This window comes from Hesperophylax consimilis, chromosome 1 (assembly GCF_061612785.1).
Source record: "Hesperophylax consimilis isolate HC1 chromosome 1, BYU_Hcon_1.0, whole genome shotgun sequence".
Classification (NCBI taxonomy): Eukaryota; Metazoa; Arthropoda; class Insecta; order Trichoptera; family Limnephilidae; genus Hesperophylax; species Hesperophylax consimilis.
The window spans coordinates 10,620,291-10,641,303 of record NC_142836.1 but is presented as its reverse complement, the minus strand read 5'-3'; the positions used below and the strand labels follow the sequence as shown (position 1 = coordinate 10,641,303).

Genomic DNA, 21,013 nt, shown 5'->3' with positions numbered 1-21,013 from the left:
TCACCAATTATTTGTTTTGGGCACAGTTTTTAATTTCAGCGGGTAACATGTTAAAACAACTGGGAATCATATAGTTTAACGTTCTTTGTGAAAAAATAATTATGAAATGAAACACAGAAAGAAAAGATTTTTAAAGTAAAGATAAGTACATGTAATAATAACCTAGAGATATCCAAATGCGTTTAGTTTCGAGAAGCGTACTCCTTACATGAAACTGTTTCCGTTTCTAGACGTCATATAAACAAACTGAAACGCCCGCCTCTGCCACACATTGCCAATGTACTTATGATCTTATATTACCCAAAGTAATTTGTTTTTAGAAGTAGATATTTCTGGAAACATGCTCAGAGCGTTGCAAATTCTATCCCATAATAATTATAATTAACCTTGTTGTTGTAACGTGTTCAGCCAGTCTACTTCCTAATCCTAGACTATACGACACGATAATTTCATTGCAAGTACGCGTTTGTACATCGTGTTTAATATGAACAACATATGTTATGTTATGTCTAGGTTCAATATAATCCAAAACAAACAACAGTTAAGTTGTTAACAGGGATATAACGCTCGTATAACATCAAGAGCACTCTATAGTGATTTATTTTTGGGATATTATGCCGTTTTGCGTTACCTCCTTCTTTAGCCAATGTTTTGGACAGCATTACCGTGTCCATCATCGGGGCAGATGTGTCACATCAGATGTGAAAATCTCAAATCAAGAGCACTCAATTCGACATTTTAATAATATTGCGCATTTTCAATTGTTCGCAATCGCCACTTGTTCTGCAAGCCAAGCCTTTCATCCCCGCTTTGGAAAATTATATGAATGGGGTATTTTTTGAGGCTGAAGGTAGTCGGGAGGGGAAGGAGATGGGGACAAGGAAGGTGGGAAAGTATCTGATTATTCAGATCTGGTTATCAAACACGGCTAAATCCATTTCAAGCAACGTTTCATTTCTGGACGGTCGTCTTACGCCAGGGCGATACTGAGAGTATCTTCCACTCTAGAACGTGCCAATATATTATATTCTATTTTAAATAAGTAATTTGTGAAATGAGACAAATACACTTGCGCACGCCGCCGCCGAGATTAGAGCCGCGACCTTTGAGCATTACCCCTCGACCATTATTATTTCGGACCTGCCGGTGACTTTTGATGGACTCAACCCTTTACTTTTGGCGCTCTGTATCGGTTTGTAAAGATATTAATATTGTTTGGTTGAAGTACCTTTCACAAATGAATTTTAAGTTATTTAACTTTCTGTGATGTTGATTTTTTAATCGAATAAACCTACCACAAATGAATTAACGATTATTATTCTAAAGAAAGTTATAATTTACTATCCATTATACTACGGCTGACAATGCTCGTCTCGAAAAATATAAACGCGCGACTAGGTTTAGTAAAACAGTAACCGTGCACTTTGTAGAAAGAATCCATCGCATGTGAATCGTAAACCGCTAAAATCATCTGTTAACATTTTGTTGAACTACAACCTTTCATGAATTCGTGCTTTAATTTCCTCAATCCCGAAAGCAGATCATAAGATGTGCAACCTTTTTGCACATGTTTGATGCCGTCAAATAACTAAAATACATTATGTTATAAGTTATAAATGTATAAAACTACGAAAGCATACACGATTCTTACACAGCCAGTCTAATTTTCAGTCTGATTTCAAATTTGAACAAATACAAAAATATTGATAATGTATTCGTAAGATTCGTAATATATTATGAACCTACTATTAACTGTGCGTAGTGAAGTCTTTTTTTAAGTCGACCGTTTTTTTTCGTCTGTCTGTAAATTTGATTGTACGTTCCATTTCAAGATGGGGGCCGTTATTCAGTAAATATTATTTTTTGAATAATAATAATAATGATTTATTGTCTTCTTTTCTTAGTAACATATAGAGATAATGATATACTCACTGGGATCTCCCGTGCTGAGGATTTCATTTACATATTATAATGTAATTATAAGAAATAATTATCACAACAAAGTAACACAGGAATTCAATTATAAACATATATCATGTAGTATAATTTTTGTTTTTAAATAATTTTAAAATAAGTAGGATAGTGTTTTTTGTATAGTTCAGTTTAGATGGGAAATCGTTTTGTTTATTTTGACTCTTAATAACCTTTTTTCATTATTTTTGAACCTACCTGTCTGAAGAAAATAAATAAAAAAATTCTCTGATATAGTGAAGTTTCTTTGAACAAATTTCATAATTTTTTTTTCATTATTCGATCCACACAGGAGGCCCCGAGAGAAAATATTCCCTCAGAGCCTATGTCATCTTTGGAGATCCTGTGTGGGGGTCTTTTGTGAAAATGTATAAGGGATGGGTAAGAATCTGAGGTGAATGTGTCCAGGAAAGACGTACGTACCCACTGTGGTGCAAGGCGATGGGTAGAGAAAGTCAAGTGAGGTTAAAAGGTCTTCCTCAACCAAACTCTCCCGATTCGGCCAGCCACGCACGGAGGGCTAACGCATCCGTCGCCAAGACCTACACAAATCTCACCCCGTGAACCCGGACACCCCTGCTAAGTCACCAAACGTAGTGAGCCACTTGGAATCACCTATGGCAGGGGTGTTGGTTATACAATAAATGTTCCCCGGGGCTGCGGTACCCATATCCACCTTCCAAATTATTTGAATTTTAAAAAAATGTTTCATAAAATATATTATGGTTTATTATTGATTCGGTAGGTATTTATGTAAGTGCCTACTTAGAAATCTTGTGATTTCAGAAGAATTTCGTTTTGTTTTATTAAATAAGATAAAATTAGGAAAATACTTTTTTGAACGCAAGGTTGTTCAGAGTTCACTGTTCACAGAACTACTAGTTTACTTTGGGTTAGCACGAAATGAGATAAGTCTTAAGATAAAATATATATGTTAACGGAAATGTGTGTAATCCGTCATTGTATTCAATTCCTAGGAAATATACGTAGTTCCTAAAATTGCCCGGAAATGTGTGAAATAAATTATATTAGACACATTTCCTAGGAAATCTATACATTTCCTAAATAGCAATTGGAAATGTAAAACAATTAAGATATTAATGGGTACGCGCGGATAGCGGGGAAAGGGGAGGGTATTGCATCGTCTGATGTCTGATCATTGATCATGCGATCGCGCTAGTGCCGCGTAAACAGTCAGTGCGTACGCACGTCCAACCTAACCTAGCCTAACCTAACCTAACCTAACCTAACACAACCCAAAAGAATTTTACTTTAATATTGTGACATTTATAATTACTTAAATAACAGACTGATTATTTACCAAATTAAAGTTTAACTTTATAAGAATATAACAAATAAAACAACGTGTTTTATTACAGAAAGCATTCTTTTTATACATTTCCTAATACGATATTGGAATTATATACAATTCCTATATATAGAACGTACGTATATTATACGAAACATAAATTAAAAATTTTCATTCTTTTTTAAAGTCTTTTCACACTGAGAATGGGGTGAAAAACACAAAAAGACCGTGTAATCTACACCCCAGTTCTCTACCTGTGCCCTGTTTCTCCGAACAGTATTGAACTGAACACCTCTAATGCTATACCAGTTTGACGTCAATCCAGCACCGTAGCAATCACCCGATCGTTGACGTTATCATGATTTGTGGCACTCGAGGCGGCGTGATCGGGCCCCGATACCTGACATGCCCTCAGATAACTGCCAGAGATAAAGGCAGGGAGATTTATGGATGAGGTGCTTGAAGACCTGGCTTAACCGAGGTGTACCTGTGGTACGCGTACCTAAAACTTTTATCTATACATTAAGTGTATATAGGTTTTCAGTTTTTGTTCTAGTAAAATAAGGCAATAATTTTCAAGATTTCTTTTAAAAAATATAATACTTGTAGTATAAACTTCTTCAATAATTTAATTAATTCAATCGATATTAGCTAGTCTTACTGCTAGTGCGTCGTCCACCGGGCTTTTAATGATAAACTTGGTGATTAATTTCTAATTAATTTACTAATAAGGCCTTACTTTTAGTGCCCAGCGAAGTCAGGCTGAGTGATAAGATAACCATTCTTTGTTAATTAGATATTTTACAGAAAGCCAAAGCAATGACATTATACAAATGAAAAAACAAACTTTATATGTGGCTTATTGTATGTACTCTTTTAGTTATATATTAAATTTAACATAAAAACCTGAAGAATCTTGAGATAAACGAAACCTGGTTGGCTGTCATTTATTAATTCAATAAAAGTGGTGTATTACAAAGTGTGTTTTTCCATTTAATATTTTTTCACATTTTGTCTAAACTAACACTAGGTATAAAATGCTTTTAGAATCAGTAAACAAGGTTTTGAAAATTATTTTACATTAGTTTATTATGGCAGCATTCGGCGATGTATAGAACACCTACGCTCTGCCCAACTTCTCATGACATTGTGAATTAGTAATATATAATTAATATTATCATATACTATGCATATTACCGTATTATAATCATTTGATTTATGACATAGAATCTCGCGTCAAGAAAAATGTGTTTCCAATTTTCTCTTATTTACTAAATCAAAATAAAAATTTCCTCTAAAATCGGGTTTACAGGTGGGTACTTACTTAATTATAAACTTTTTTTTATTCCAAGCAACATTTAAAAAAAGAATGTTTCTATCCAAAAAACGTCACTAATCTCAATGACTTTTTTTACTTTCTTCGGGAAGGTAGGTAGGTAGAAAGTCCAAATAAACACTAAGATTTCACATTAAAAAAAAAGAATATTTATGAACCATTTACCCTGCTCTAATGCTTTATCAGTTGTATAAGGGTCATTCCGCCGTTTCGTTCATTTTTTTCGTTCATTCCGCGGATTTTTTTTTTTTTTTGCCTTTTTACTATATATTTTTATAGAAATGGGTTCCCGTACCTATCAGATGTATAAAAGTGAAAAGGGCACCTTTGTGCGACACTTGGATTCGAAGAAAATTGATGGAAGGTAATGAAGGTGTGGATGGTAATGAAAAACTGTTGGATGGTCATTTAAAAATTTGGATGGTAATGAAGTTTGGTAATGAAATATTAATAGATGGTAGTGAACATGTTTAAGGTTCTTAAAATGTCTGTGAATAATGAAATTTGAATAGAAATTGAATAATAAAATAGATTTCAAATCATGCTAAGTATCATTTGACGTGGTGAGCGGATTAGGAAAAAGAAGAAAAACCTATTATAGTGAAAAACTAAATGCTTTATTCAGACTTTTGAACATTGGAGACAAGAAATACATTTTTTCATACGTAATCAGTTCTGCTTACTTATGCTTTTGCAATATCTGTATGAATTGTTAAAAAATAATGGAAAAAAATATCAAAATACAAATTAAGAAAAGGCAGCTGGAACATCAAACCCAACACAACTAAAATTTTCCTATTATACTACTTACCCAGAAATTATAAGGAATAGTCAAATTCTTTATAATTACGTTTTATAAGTAGGTTTGTACACAAGAAATACAATATTTTCACATTCCTAAGCAAACATTGTAATATTTGAAAAATAGAAATAATAAAAATAATAATTAAAAATAAGAAAAAATCAGAAGTCAATTGAAATGCAGTTTAAAATAAAATCAGAGATACTTAAAACAAACACAACATATGTAACTAATAAGTACAAGATAAAGGTCTTACATCTAAATAGGAACATAATATTTAAGGAACTTGAGATCATTCTTGTGAAAGTTTTTGCTGGAAAACTATTTCAAATCAAAGTTCGGCAAATTTTTGAAAGTGAATTGTCCTCTTTCATTCTCATCTGGATCTTGCAAGCGCTGAAGAATTTGTGATTCCAAAATGAAATCGTCGTCACTAATTGTTGGCCAGACAAATTTTTTGGAATTCCCTTGAGCTTTTTTCAAAAAAATTACTTTGTACTCTAGTGTGTACTCATGTTTTCCAATAATTTTCCCAATGAAATGATGTGTCGTGTTAGTTATTTTATATTGAACCATTATCCAGTCATCTAAGTAGTATTTGAATGGCGCCTCCTTATCCTCTTTGTTGGTTTCCTCGTCAATGTCCATGTGTGGGAGTTCCACAGTTTTGGGGGACTGCTGTTTTGATTCATCGAAATCAGGATATTCTACTCTTAGGGATCGGATGAACTTCTCGAACTCACATTGATCGAAAGGATTGAATTCTTGCGTACTATTTTTATAAAGGGAGCTGCAACGCCTTCAATTTTTTTTGTTCGTTTCTTTTCTCGTTCCTGAGTTTGCTTATCTGGTCCTGTAACGTCTTAATGATTTTCAATGATCTATACCTCAATTTTCTAACATTCGTTAGACCACGCACATTTTTTTTAATGATTTGTTGTTCATTCTCGACTGCGAGAGGGTCAGGATCTAGAGTATTTTGCACATTATTGGGTACTTCCTTGACATTTTCATGAATTGGAGGCATATTTTCTACTGTAATCGTTTCTATTTTACGCTGCTCCTCTTTTTTCTTCCAATAATTTACAGAGTTCTTTCGCCATCTTCGTCTTTGCTCTCTCTGGGCTCTTTCACTCATATCTTCAATGCTGCAAATCTTTTTTTGCGCTTTTCGCATTAAGTATCTTTTTTTTTCTTTCGCTTTCTGAAGACTGTACAGTTCCGGATTGTTTTTAATCTCAGCATATTTTTGTTGCTTACGCAGCCTGTCCTTGGATAACTTTTCTTCTTTTTTCAGTTTTTTATTTAACTTTGCCATTGTGGATTATGGTGTTTAGCCTGTAACAAATAATAAAGAAAAATTATCATAAGTATCGGATCAAGTGAGAAGTTGAATAACAAATATGGATAATTTCAATTTCGTTATTTTTACAGGAGAGCCCAAAAATTGTTACACTACTTTTATATCTTTGTTTAATCTTTTTTCCCTAAATGATTTAAAATCTAACAGTAATGATATGGTTTTTTAATCAAGAAATTTGCGTTGGACTCTTAATAATGCCCTTTATATAGATTTTTGTTCAAATCTGGATTTGTTTAGAAACTTGAAATTTTGTAAAAATTCATCTGTTTTAATAGACAACTGAAGTAATGAAGATAAGTAATGAAAATAATTGTGACTGTAGGGGAATAGTTAAACCATTTGTTTAATATATTATTCGTTTACATTTGAATAATTATAATTATATCATTGAATAAAAAAATCGATTTTCAAATAAAAATTCGCAGGGTAAATTTTAACAGATTGTTTTTCCATATCAGTAAATAGATAAAACGAAAATATGTATTTCACCAAAACTGAAATTGTCCGACGCTAGAACGCAAGAAACTGCTTTTATTGATAATATTAACTTTTATGAACCCCCAAACATGGTCCCAGATGCACGTAAAAATAACCCTTACAAATTTATCATTACCCTCCACACCTCTAAATTACCATACGGCAAAAAATTTTACGATACGGAAGGTAATGAGACGGAGGGTAATGAGGTTTTGACAATCTTTCCTTAATAACTCGCTTAATAATGACATTACAAATCTTTATGTTTCAATAAAAAATAGTCCGACTAATTATAGTTTATAGGTTCATGATTCGAATTTTTAAAACATGTACTTACTTTAAAAAATGCTGGAAGGTAATGATGCCTGGTCGGTGACAAAATCGTTTTCGAGCACGGAGATCGCAGATATTTCTTTATTCAGCGACGCACGTCCTCCCCCGTCCAGATATAGCGGTACACTGATTAGTAACGGAGGCGCGGGGTGGGGTACAGCTGACGAACAGTGACAAACACGGTCACAATTTTAATTACCGCTTTGGCGGAAGACGACAGCGATTTTTTCTGGACAAAAACAAAATCTCAATTCTTTCTATGATACAGTAACTTTAAAAATAAATTAAACACCAATAAATATGCAAAATTAGTTTTACATTCAGGTCAATTAATGAATGTAGTGATTTTAATAGTGTAAAATGTTCTTATTTATTGATCAATTTACCGGTCCCTCATTTACACGGGGAAGGTAATGAGATTTTAGCATGTTTTTTGTATACCATAAAGTTATTAAGTAACAAATGCCTAATCCGGTAAATACTACTTTTTCCTTTTTTAAATAACTACATTTTCCAATAAAACTTTCTTGAAAAACATTATTTTTCATATGACTTTTTTGCAAGAACATGCGATTTGAACGAAACGGCGGAATGACCCACAAAATGAAAATGTAAATCACGTGCAAAAGATAATAATGAATTTCATTTCTCAGTTCGTAGAAAATGAATATGAAGTTTCTAATTTCTAAAGTTTTTTCTCATCTCCAAATGTTTGTCCTCCCTGATCACAGTCCATAACCATATAACTTTTTTCATATTTTTCCAATCTTCCATAACATCGAAAATAATGTGTCTTCCAAGGACTATTTGTTTTCCAATTGGTTGGTTTCAATGGGTCTTATCTCCAAAATCCCGCGTGATATCTCTGTCCATTACAATACATCACGTTATTATGTCCAGATGGCGGATTAATAATTACATTGGCCCAAACCTTTGACTTTATTAGAGTTCACTTAACCCGAGGTTAATCATTGTGAATGATGTGTGACAATTTTATATTTTTTTCCTTTTATATAGTGCCGGATGTACCTTTAACGAGGCGAAAATCTATCAAGATATGTAGAAATTTTGAAAATACTTTTTTCTGTGACGGTAAGTCAAGAGATTATTTAATTTTCATACTGCCAAAATCATATTTTTAATTTATCTGAGGTAGTTTTTTTATGTGAATACCGCACAAGAGCCCCGACTATGCAAAACCAGTAGGAATATGGCGTCCCCAAATTAGATATTATATTATATTGTGTGGTAGAGGGGAGTAGGAATGGGAAAAGGGAAAGTAGGGAAGTACCTGACTCTTCAGATCTGGTCACCAAACACGAAAAAATCTATTTCTAGCAATGTTTCGATTCTAAATATAGCAACGTGTATTTGACCAGTACGATACTATTTAACGGTTAGTTAGTTCATTAATCAATTTATGTACGTAAAATTTCCAGTGAAGCGTTCCTTAAACTTGTCCGTCTTAGTCAACCCTTTAGCGTTTTGTAGTCATGTTTAATCCTCTTCAATCTGCCGAAGGAGCGCTCTCGCTAACTTTTCTATAATTGATGGTCAGATGCCACTTCTGAAACCGTTTCCGAACTATTTCACGCTAAACACTGGACAGCGACTCAACGCAAAGAAAATATATGGAGCTGTGGAGAATTACAATGCCATAATACACAGACCATATTCTACCAATATGTTCAGCTTTGTTGTGCTTCAGTTGCGTTCATAAATATTAATGTTTTTTTTTAAATGTATAGTATATTTCGGTTAAATAAAAGATAGAAAAGTTTATGTAAATTCTTTCATTTTTCAAAAACATTACTTAAACCAATTATCATTCAAAAACATTAATCGTTCAAATGTAACATTTAGGATGGGTTGTTTCAAAAGATTTTAACAATTCGTCAAATTTCAATGATGATTTTCAAGTTATGGGAAAATGCTTATAGGTTACATACTATTTCTTCCAGCTAACCCAGCAAATACACATTATATTACAAAACGCAACAATGACATGAACAAATATATGTAAATAAATAAATAAAACAGAGGTATTTAATTTATGTAAGGTATTCATTAAAGTGTAGTGACATTTGTTTAAAATAAATGTTTTAGTGATGATTTAAATTTAAGTATGTCGGTTATTTGTTTGATGATACGTGAAAGGTTATTATATACTTTAATGGCCATGTAGTTTGGTCCTTTTTGAAATTTATTTTCGTTTGCTTTTGGGATTAATAAGTTTTCTGTGAACCTTGTAGCGTGTTTATGTGTTGAGTTTTTTTGTGGGAACTTTTCTGGAGACGATCGAACTAACAGGCATAACTCCATTATATATATGTCCGTCACTTACGTTACGTAACAGAACTTGAACAAAACCCTCACAGAACTTAAAAATCAACTTTGAAATTTGATGAATTGTTCAAATTCTGTGAAACAACCCGTCCTTGAACACTTTCAAAAGTAACAAACATTTTTTTTAAATTTTACATATTCGAATATCAGTATTAAATTATGTAATCCCAAAAGCGCTGTGTTCTAGATTCTTATTTTCATTCGACATTCAAATGATCAACTCCCCTACAAAATATGCAACCGTACTTGTAAATTCGCTACAAAAATCGGTTAGTAGGCGTCCGTCAAAAAACACCCGAGAAAGGGCACTAGTGTGAATGGGGTAGGGGGCGCTGGGGGAATGAGCAACTGTCGGTAGGGCGGCTAGGGGGCGGTCAGGGGGCGGGAGGCCGGCGGCAAGGTGGGCGGCAACTGCCGTACCTCGTTCGACTTATCGATCCCACGACCACGTGGCCGCATATTTAGCCTCAAGTGTTCCATGTTGCTTATTATATTACATAATGAGCGCACGTATGAAAAACTAGAAAGTACGATAATAATATGTTCATTCCACTGAGAGGTCCATTGCGACCGTTTTTTTTTTTTTTAGAAAGCGTTCCTAACGGATATCGGCGGAATGCCTTTATAAAATCACTCGATGTTGTTTTTCAGAGGCCATCGAACAAATATTATAGGGTATTCGGTGTCATTGGCGGTACCGGTACCGGTGCACAAAACGGGAAACACAATATGACCAACCCACATATAATATACGGGGTTGACATTTGCCGCATGGTGACGGGTTGTTTTTACAACCATTTCCTTTTGTTCTCATCCCTACAGCATAGGTCTCTTTATGCCCAAGTTCATTACATCCCCTTCTCAAAGTTCTGTGTAGAGTTAATGCATTTGTCGAGGTATTTGCATCTTTATTGCGTGAATGCAACCAAATTCATTATGTACTGGGAATTCAAAACCGCAAATTTCTACCTCGGGCTTTGTAAATCCTCCTCACTTAGCTTAGTTAAAACTCAATGCAATCTCTTGCATTCTGATTAATTAAAGTTTGTTTATTTCACCAAAAGAAATTACAGAATATATCATTAGTAAGTAAAATACCTTTATGTAAGTCAGTAACGATGACATTGTTGGAAAACTAATGTTACAATCATAGAACAGTTTCTAATAGAAGAAAAAGTAAATATGTATGAGTGTTATAAAGATATGGCATAATATACTATATTTTAAGTTTTACATAACCTGCCTCACTAGACGAACCTGTGTTGAGGCAGATTTTTTAGTTAATTATTTCTCGCATATTGTCTATGGTTTACTTATAGATGTTTAATATAGGTTCCTATACAGCAATACATTATTTCAGGTTACATTTTTATTAGCAAACACACAATACAAATACCGCAAGTTTTAGCACAATACATACTATAATAACTATCAATCACAAGGCATTTGGTTAAGTAACATATAAAGTAGTTATCACAAAACCAATCAATAATGTTATACATATTAAATAGCACCTAACTTTCTAAATATATAGCAGATAATAAATATATATAATTGTGTTTAAATTACATATGTTATCTTCACTGGAATATTGATTATTCAATCTTAAAAAGCATGTTCCAACGTAACAGATGGGTCGATTATATTTTAAATTGACTGTTACTTATGTCTACAAACTCTTTAAAATATTTAAAAGAATAATTTTTTTCTTTCTGATCTTTATAATTCTACACATTTTCCTTCATGTAGGAATGTTCTCTGCATTCGATTTTGAGTCTTAAGGACTTAAGCAATCGCCCCAGCACGTAAATAAATTTGTTTTATTGTATATCCCATCCAATCCATTCTAGATTAAATATAACTATTGTTTGCTAATCGTAAACGTGTTTTCTGTAATTTTAAACGGTTTTGTGGCCTCCAACACCCAATATTAAACGATAATTTTACCCTTCAAAATCCCAACTAATTTCATATTGAAAGGATATTAAACTTTGACCTGTATCTAATCATATTTCAAACTTTCAATTGTGTTCTCTTAAAGTGCTTTGGGAACTAAATATTCTAGCTCTGCAAAAATGGGATTGGTATTTTATCAATTTAATGTGATGAAAATTAATTATGCGTTATTTTCCTTACAGTAAATTTATAAAACACAAATTTAAAAATATTTCATAATTTTGTTTTGCGCTACCTATCTATCATTTTAAGCGTTATTTGGTGGGTTCTAATGTGTTTGGCTATTACTCTTGAAACGCATTTTCGACCATTCGCAGCGCGGAGAAAGATAAGAAAAAATTAACCTCAAAGTAAATTAACGGTAGTGTATAAATATTCAATAGTAGTTTATAAGTGTTAAATGTTTTTTTTTAATTTTTTGTAAAATGTATATGTATTTTTAACCTATAACTTGACGGCATCCGTAGTCCAGGTGTGAGGCTCTCGACTAGCAATCCGAAAATCACGGGTTCAAATCCCGGCGTGCGCAACTAAAATTCATTGATTAATTAAAAATAATAAATAATAATATATAATAAATAAATATAATTTGCAATTTCACGTAAAAATAAATAAATAAAAAACTAAGAAATAAATAAAAAACAGAAAATACGGTTTTCGAATAGAGTTTCCAAGGTTTAATAATTTAATTAAAATAAACCTTTTCAGCCAATTGCGCCAGAATTATATTATGTTGAAGTGAATAATCGATAATAGTTCAAATGCCTAATAATGAAATATATGTAATCAAGACTGGTAATTACATTCTTATTTGAAAATTTGTATTTACCTTTATATCTAGAGGCGTAAGAGTCCATATTGTCTTCATATCAGAATCTTCTTTAAAAATAAAACGATTTATTTTATTTGATAAATTAAAGGTAAACCTCTTATCTTCAATGAACAATATTTCTAGTTTATTATTCAGTGCAAATTTAGAGCATCTTTTCCATTTTTCGGGGATTTTTTCACAATTCTCAGCCTTTTCACAGCGATAAATTCCATTTTCCATTATTTTAATTTTTTTTTTTTTTTTTTAATTTTATGAAATTCAGATTCATTAGTAGCCATTTAAAGCGAATAGATCTGGTAACACTAAAATTTTATTTTTTTAAATCTGCCTTTTTTATCTATTTTTCGTGCAGATAAATTTTTACAAAATTCTCTCTTTTCAACTTTAATTCAAGCATTATTGAGGTAATTTTCTGAAGAAAACGGTGCTACAGAAATCCTTGAGGATCACGATAATCTAAATAGTAGTTTTTTCTACGTTTGAAATAATAGCTTAAAATAATTTCTCGTTAAAATTTGTTTTACAGATTATTCACATATTTTAAAGCTACTGTATTTAAATCCAAATCCCGTAACTCCCCAGTCTCAACTAAATGTTACTAAGACAATAAACATATCATAGTTGATCCATTCCCAGGTGAATTTGTAATTGCAAGTTGTTAAAAATATTATCAATATTTTATTTAAACATTTCTTAAGAATGCTACAATTAACTTTAAGCAAACATAAGTCTTATTTCATATATTGAATAATAACATTATAACCCTATAAGTCCCAACTGTTCCCAACCGTCTCGGGCCAGTGAGACTATGGCATCCCCAATTGGGGTATGCTGTAGGGCTGAAGGTAGTGGGGTGGGGAAGGAGATGGGGAAAATGAAGGTGTGGAAGTACCAGGCTATTCTGATCACCAAATATGGTAAAAGTCATTGTTAATATTATTTAAGTTATGTTGATGACTTTTAAAATTCGGGTACATAATATAATAAGTTTTTTATTCTCAGGGCCTGTGTCATCTTTGGAGTTGCCGTGTGATGAGTTCTAATTCCTCAGGCTTTGCTCTTGTAAAGTCGCCCATTCTTGAGAACTTAATTCCAATATCAATAGCTTTAAAGTCTTTAGCGTTAATAATGGTTTCTTCAACTAATACTCACTTATTTTATCATACGCGGTAAAAATTTGATTCCTCTGTCATAAAATGTTCGTATTTTGGTCAAATTTGTTCATAAAAGAAACGAAAATCAAAAACGTAATAATTTTTTTTTCAATATGCATGTATTGAATCTGATTTTGCTTACTCCCCGTGTGCTAAAAACATTGTTCTCAAAATAAAATCCCAGAAATATCGGCTTAAAAACTATCATAACAAATCTGAATACAATAACCGGCTTCTACTGTATTTTGATCTCCCTGGCAAGTTGGTATCTAGGTACTTTGGAACAAACAGAGGTATTATTTCTCTGAAAATTTATCAAATTAATGTGAATTCTCATTTATTTTAACAATAATCCAACAACGCTGAGAAATCCAGAAAGAAAGAAAAATCGGGCCAAATCCACAACTTCTGCAAACAACTTTGGACAAAGAGAAATAAGAACATTTATTATCGTTTGAGTTTATCAAAGAATATTTAATAATATTTCTGAAGGATTCAGATCGCCGTCATACAGAAAACAATGTCTTGATTTATTTTTCGTTTCTTAGCAGATGTTATTATCTATCTATTTATATTCATTTTTATTTTGTGCCGTTGGATTTTGTGAAAGGTCATTTTTGAGCTCTTTATTTGTCACGAAAATTCTTTAATCTTTCGTGAGTTACGCAAATAAATAATAAAAATTCGTAATTATTTTATATCTCGCTTCACAGCAAACCAAGAAGTTATAAAATATATAGCGATCCAAAATAAATAAAACATCAACTAAATTTAGTATACAAGTATATTATTTAAACGTTATATAAAAAACGATAATATGTAAACGTTACAAAATGCGGAGGATGCACTGATTTATATTGCTAAAGATAAATGTGCGAAATTATTTGTGTACAGATTAACTGTGTCAAAACAGTTTGATTTGAGATTTTCACGGCCAAAAGTATTATAGTGATTTGTTTTTGGGGTATTATGCCATGTTGCGCTACTTCCTTATTTAGCCAACGTTTGGACAGCATTGCAGTCTCCATCATCAGGGCAAACGACACTACAATGCTGTCCGAAACGTTGGCTAAAGAAGGAGGTGGCGCAACACGGAATAATATATCAAAAACATATCTCTATATGTCAAAACGGTTTAAACTAAATTAATTAAAACTAACTAAATTATGAAATTACACAAGATTGGAATAAATTAAGTACCTATCATTATAGATATAGACTCAAATCTGAGCTTCCCAAAAATGCAGACTAAGCCCGTCGTCCCACAAGGTCGATAACGGCATGAAATCAACAAAAACCGGAGACCGTAAGCAGAAAAGTAAAGTTCACTACGGTTTGCAAAGCAGCCATCGTGGGATCTTTCTACTCAGGATCTCCGGTTTTTGTCGATTTCGTACCGTTAATACTAAGAGAAAAACAACTGTGTTTTGTGATTATATTTTTTCTTCGACGAATACTATTTCAAAACCGTTAACACTGAATATTTTATAATTATTTGTTACATTTTACTGTGCTACGTTAAAATTCACCATGACAACGAAAGTGAAAGAGATCTTTCAAAACCCAGCGCTGGAGAAAGATTGGTTAATTACGAAAAAAAACATTCAGTCTTTCATTTTACGTTATCCTCCGACAGACACCGCTATTATCGCGTTCCTGTCCTGCAACCCTTAAAAACAGTCAACTTTGTTTAACGATATTGGTCACGTAGCTCGTTTTGTTTAAATATATTATATACAATCATTACTACACGGCTTCGTCTTACTTTCTACACTCTTTTACTAGCGAACAATTATACTGAAAAAATAATATTGCTTCTTGCCTTATTATTTTACCAGGAAAAAAAACGTACAAAGCTCTAAATCACGGTATCGGGGTTGCGTTGCAGCTGTAAGATTGTTGAATTGTCGTAGAAATTCCAGACAGAAAAAATTGTGAAAATTTTATCACACCAAAGCCGGGAGAGCAGAATTTTTAGTGAGACGAATAAATTGATTGATTTCACTACCCTGCTTCTTCTAGTTCATTTTTACTGAACTATTGAATAATGTGTTCTTTCTTATATTTAGACCGTTAAATGTACTTTTGTAAACTTCATAGCTCTTGATAGAAATGGCGTTGTGAGCTGAAAATATCATATATAACTCATATAAAAAATCAAGATAGTAAAATTGTTGTAGAAATCATGTGAAGGCGTCCTATTCTTACATTTAATCATTTATTGTTTCAGATAATCGGAGTAATATCCGTGTTCTTCATCTGCGTGTCCATCCTGTCGTTCTGCCTGAAGACGCACCCAGACATGAGGGTGCCCTTCATCAGGAACGTGTCCGTGAAGACCGCCAACCAGAGCACGGGCTGGGTGCTCGACAAGACGCAGACCAACGCGCACGTGGCCTTCTTCTACATCGAGTGCGTCTGCAACGCGTGGTTCACCCTCGAAATCCTCGTCAGGTTCATTTCATCACCGAACAAGTGTGAATTCATCAAGTCATCAGTTAACGTGATCGATTACATCGCGACGTTGAGTTTCTACATCGATCTCATCCTCCAGAAGTTCGCTTCCCATGTGGAGAATGCGGACATCTTAGAATTCTTTTCAATCATCAGGATAATGAGGTTGTTCAAACTGACGAGGCATTCTTCTGGGTTGAAGATTTTGATACAGACCTTCCGGGCTTCCGCTAAGGAGTTAACTCTTCTCGTGTTCTTCCTGGTGCTTGGTATTGTGATATTCGCGAGTCTGGTTTATTATGCCGAGAGGATACAGGCCAACCCGCACAATGACTTCAACAGCATACCCCTGGGGCTGTGGTGGGCCCTGGTTACCATGACGACAGTGGGGTATGGAGACATGGCACCTAAAACCTACGTGGGGATGTTTGTCGGAGCCCTCTGTGCACTTGCTGGGGTAAGTTTAACTTTATTTATTATTCTTTACACCCCTATTTATCTATTCCTTTCTTTACCGATAAGTAGTGACCGGCCTAAACTAGATTTTCAACCGAAACCGAAACAGAATTTCGGCTTCCGTTTTAGTTTCTGCCGAAACCGAAATTTATTTAAATAAATTTTAAAAACACTCACTACCCCTAAATAATGGATATTTATTGCTAAACTTGTGAGAAAATCGGTTTAACACTTGGATTCAGGACTATAACAAGCAAAGCAGTCTTGTCTCTAAAAGTATTTATGTTAGACAATAGCAATATTAACAATAAAAATAACTATTTATTATTTGACCAAAATAAATATTATTTTAAAATTGCAAACCCATTAAATTTGGAATCTTAAAACAACTTTTATATGTGACAGCTTATTTTAAAATAATCTTTAACTTATTCTAGAGGTATGCACACGCACCCGAGTGACGTGATCCTACACATCACGAACGCAATTTTTGCCGCGGCCGAAAACCATTTAGATAATTACCGAACCTAGCCAAAACCAAAACCAAAACTTCGGTCAGTCACTACCATTTAGGTAGGTAAACCTTCTATCAAATGATTAGATTCAAATATTTAAGGACATTCGTGGTTATAAATGAAACATTATCAGTAAAATAAAATGTTACAGTATCAAATATGATTTAAGATTTTCACGGCCAAAAGTATTTTTGTTATTTGTTTTTGGGGTGTTATGCCGTGTTGCGCTAACTCCTTCTTTAGCCAACGTTTCGGACAGCATTGCAGTGTGGTGATGTGTGGCAGATGTGTGAACACATCGATGTGGCAACACACAGATGTAGCAACACATCTGCCCTGATGATGGACACTGCAATGCTGTCCGAAACGTTGGCTAAAGAAGGAGTTAGCACAACACGGCATAACACCCCAAAAACAAAAAACAAAAATGTTACAGTATCGTTCGAATAATAGTTTGTAAGTATACCTCGTTTGATTGCTTGTTCAAAGTTTCAGGGTAAGTGTATTTACTCGAAATTAACACAAAAACTATCAAAGTTAAGTTGAAAAATATTTGGAATCTAGCAGCAGGTTGAAAAAAACTCAATAGGTTATTGTATTTCGGTTAATTGAGCAATTTACCATCATAATTGTAATAATATTCATCAAAATTCTACAGAAGGGGTGAAATATATAAAGGGGTGAAAGTTTTGCTTTGTTCAGGTAACTTCTAAAATATTTTTATGCTGGCAAGGCATGCGAACAAGGGGATATGTATGAGTACGTGAGAGTATGTGTAATGTGTAGGTTTATGAGTAGTTGTGCGATGGTGTGGGGTTGCTTTGAACACTTTTCTAGACGCCAACTTGACACACTTGACGTTTCACCCCTCTCGTCTCATTTAAGTTTCACGGCATTTTCAAAATTTTCATAAAAATTACACACAAGACCTACAATGCCACTGTGCACTTATATTACTATAAAGTGGAGACTTTGATAAATACTATCAAGAAATTAATTTTAATTTGGTAACCATATATGTTTCCAACAGATTTGCGAATTTTGATTCACGGAGAATTCTAGGTCAGAAATTAACATCAGATATTAGGTGCATGCTTGTGCAGTATTCGGAATACATACTTTTGTCGAAAAGAATTTAAAAAATAACAGATGCTGAACTTGAACACTGTGATATTTATAAATAAAATAATTAAAAACCTATTGCCAAAATACTGAATTATATACAATAAGGACATTCATAAACATAATACGAGAACGTGCAATGAAATAAGGTTACCAAAAATGGACAAAGCCAATACACAAAATAGTTTACTATTCAAAGGAATACTTTATTATAATTTTCTGCCAGAGCCCATAAATACCTCAACAATTGATAGATTCAAGGTGGATTGTAGGAATCATATTAATTTTAAATACAATAAATAATAAAAATGTAATAATGTATGTACGTAATTAATAATAGATAAGATACATGTAAGCTTCGATGTACAAATGGTTAAAATAAAAAATATAAATTTTAAAAACTAAAAAATGGGCTGATGTGTCAGTAACAAGCGAACGCAATATTTGTTTTGAATCATTATGTATTATTTTTATAACTAGTCATAAGATTACATAATAAATTAATTTGCATATTATTTGCGTATGCATAATGCACATTTGAGCATTTTTGGTGGTTAATGAATATTTGAGCCGTTATGAGTCGTAAGTGCATATTGCAGCACTTTTTGTCCTTAATGCATATTTAAGCCATTTTATTCTTCAAACTGCTCAAATTAGAAATGGTCGATGTTTTTGTATTTTCTGAGGAAACGATTATTTTTAAGATCGGTTCCATTTTAAAAAATGAGATTTGTAGTTGAGCCGTATTTTTTCGTAGTTTCGCTGTTCCCCTCCTCAATGAAATAATTTTATTTTTAGGAACCGATTAACGTAGACTTCTGCACCAATATATACAATCCTAACTGTTGTTCTAATTGTAAATATGCAGCGTTCACATATGGAATGAAATATCTCTGTATTCAATCAAACCAGCAACCTTCCTTCTCAAAGTTAAATGTACGGTACGCCATCTTTTGTAATAAGATCTCCAAGGATATCAAGGATACTTTCTGTACTTCGTATATGTGTATACTCTGTGTTCAGATATTCGTGGAAGGGACCAGGTGCGCCTGAAGTCAGGTATTGCTACCTAGAAATCTCGACTGAGAAAGGGGATGAATGATTGCGTGACGGGATTATAAAGCCGGTGTCACCAGGAATGAAATTACCCGAGACTCAATAATAAGGTAACTGCATACCTACGTAGTAGTATTCTCAAGTTTTTTCTTTTTTAACTTTTGTCGTTAAAAGTTTCCCTTAATCTTCCACGGTTACTAGTTGTAAATACTTCACTATGCTTAGGACAATGATCTACTTCATTTGTGTTTAATTGTTACTTCTACAGCCGCATTCAGATAGGAGTGAAAAAATCTCATTTTACAGATTAACTTATTACGTGTAAGTATATTGAAATTAGGTTAACTGAACAATCCCAAAATGGATTATTCAAAAAGCCCTATTCATAAGGGAGTAAAATGATCAGCTATATGACTTTTTTACGTGGGAGTTGACAGACGACCATTTTATTGTATGTTTAATAGTGCCAAATTATAAAAATTCTTGAATATTTACATTAAAAAAAAAATGAAATTGATACACCATTAGCTGGTCATGGATATAATTGTTTTAAAGACAGACTTTTTATGAATATACATTTATAACTAACTTCAATTTGTAGTGTTTTTAGTAGCCACCCCCTAGCAACAATTAATTAACAATAAAAAACAAATAGTAATCTCTCAAAAGTTGTCGGAGGCTTTGAAACAGAGGTGAAAATAGAGATTTGCATGACAAAAGACACCATTAGCAAAATGCAAAAGATATGGAGTGACAGAAGCATAACGAAGACCACTAAGATGAGACTCGTCAGGGCGCTGACTTTCCCTATATTTCTGTACGGTGTGGAAACATAAACAGCCAACGATAGGAAGCGGGTAGATGCCGTAGAAATGTGGTATTGAAGAAAAATTCACAGACTTTCATGGACAGCCAGACGCAAATGTATCCATTCTGGAAGAGCTGAGCATCCACAACAGGCTTTCAACTGTCTGTCTACAATGTATGAAGATACTTTGGACATGTTGCTCGCCAAAGTGAGGACTCCAACTAAGAGAAAAGTCACTGGCAAATTGGAAGACAGGAGAGGCAGAGGAATATCACCAACGCGCGATCAAAATAGTTTTAACTAGTGGATCGCATTCATTAAGCATCTTTTTTTTAAAGTAAAATGTGCAAAAAGAAGAAATTTTTTAGACTGAACAATCGGGTTCTTCCTATGTAAACACCAGTATCGTCGAAAGAGTCCTGTGCTCGAAGAATGAGTATTCCTAAATGGAAGAATTGTACGGAGCCCTAAACATGGCATGTAGGTATGTCAAAAATATTATTTCTGAAATAGCAATGCAGATATCACTGCCAAGATCATTATCATTAAAATCATACTCAAAGCCGGAGGGGAAGAGAGAAAATTAACACTTCAAAAATAATTAACATTATATTAACGGATGACCTTTCATAACCGTAGGTGCAGATGGGTCTTGGGCAGAATGGTCTTATAAAACTAGTTACAGCTCGTTATCTAGAACCGCATGTATAATCATAATCGGCT

The 21,013-nt window shown here is 33.3% G+C and overlaps 1 protein-coding gene across 1 annotated transcript in view; it reads left to right on the top strand.

The window, feature by feature from the left end:
- Nucleotides 1-21,013, top strand: part of Shaw (potassium voltage-gated channel shaker cognate w) — a 502,823-nt gene that overhangs the window by 453,151 nt on the left and 28,659 nt on the right. The window contains exon 9 of the mRNA XM_089648338.1: nucleotides 16,110-16,790. Within this exon, the coding sequence (XP_089504464.1) occupies nucleotides 16,110-16,790 (681 nt within the window). The remainder of the gene's footprint in view (nucleotides 1-16,109; nucleotides 16,791-21,013) is intronic.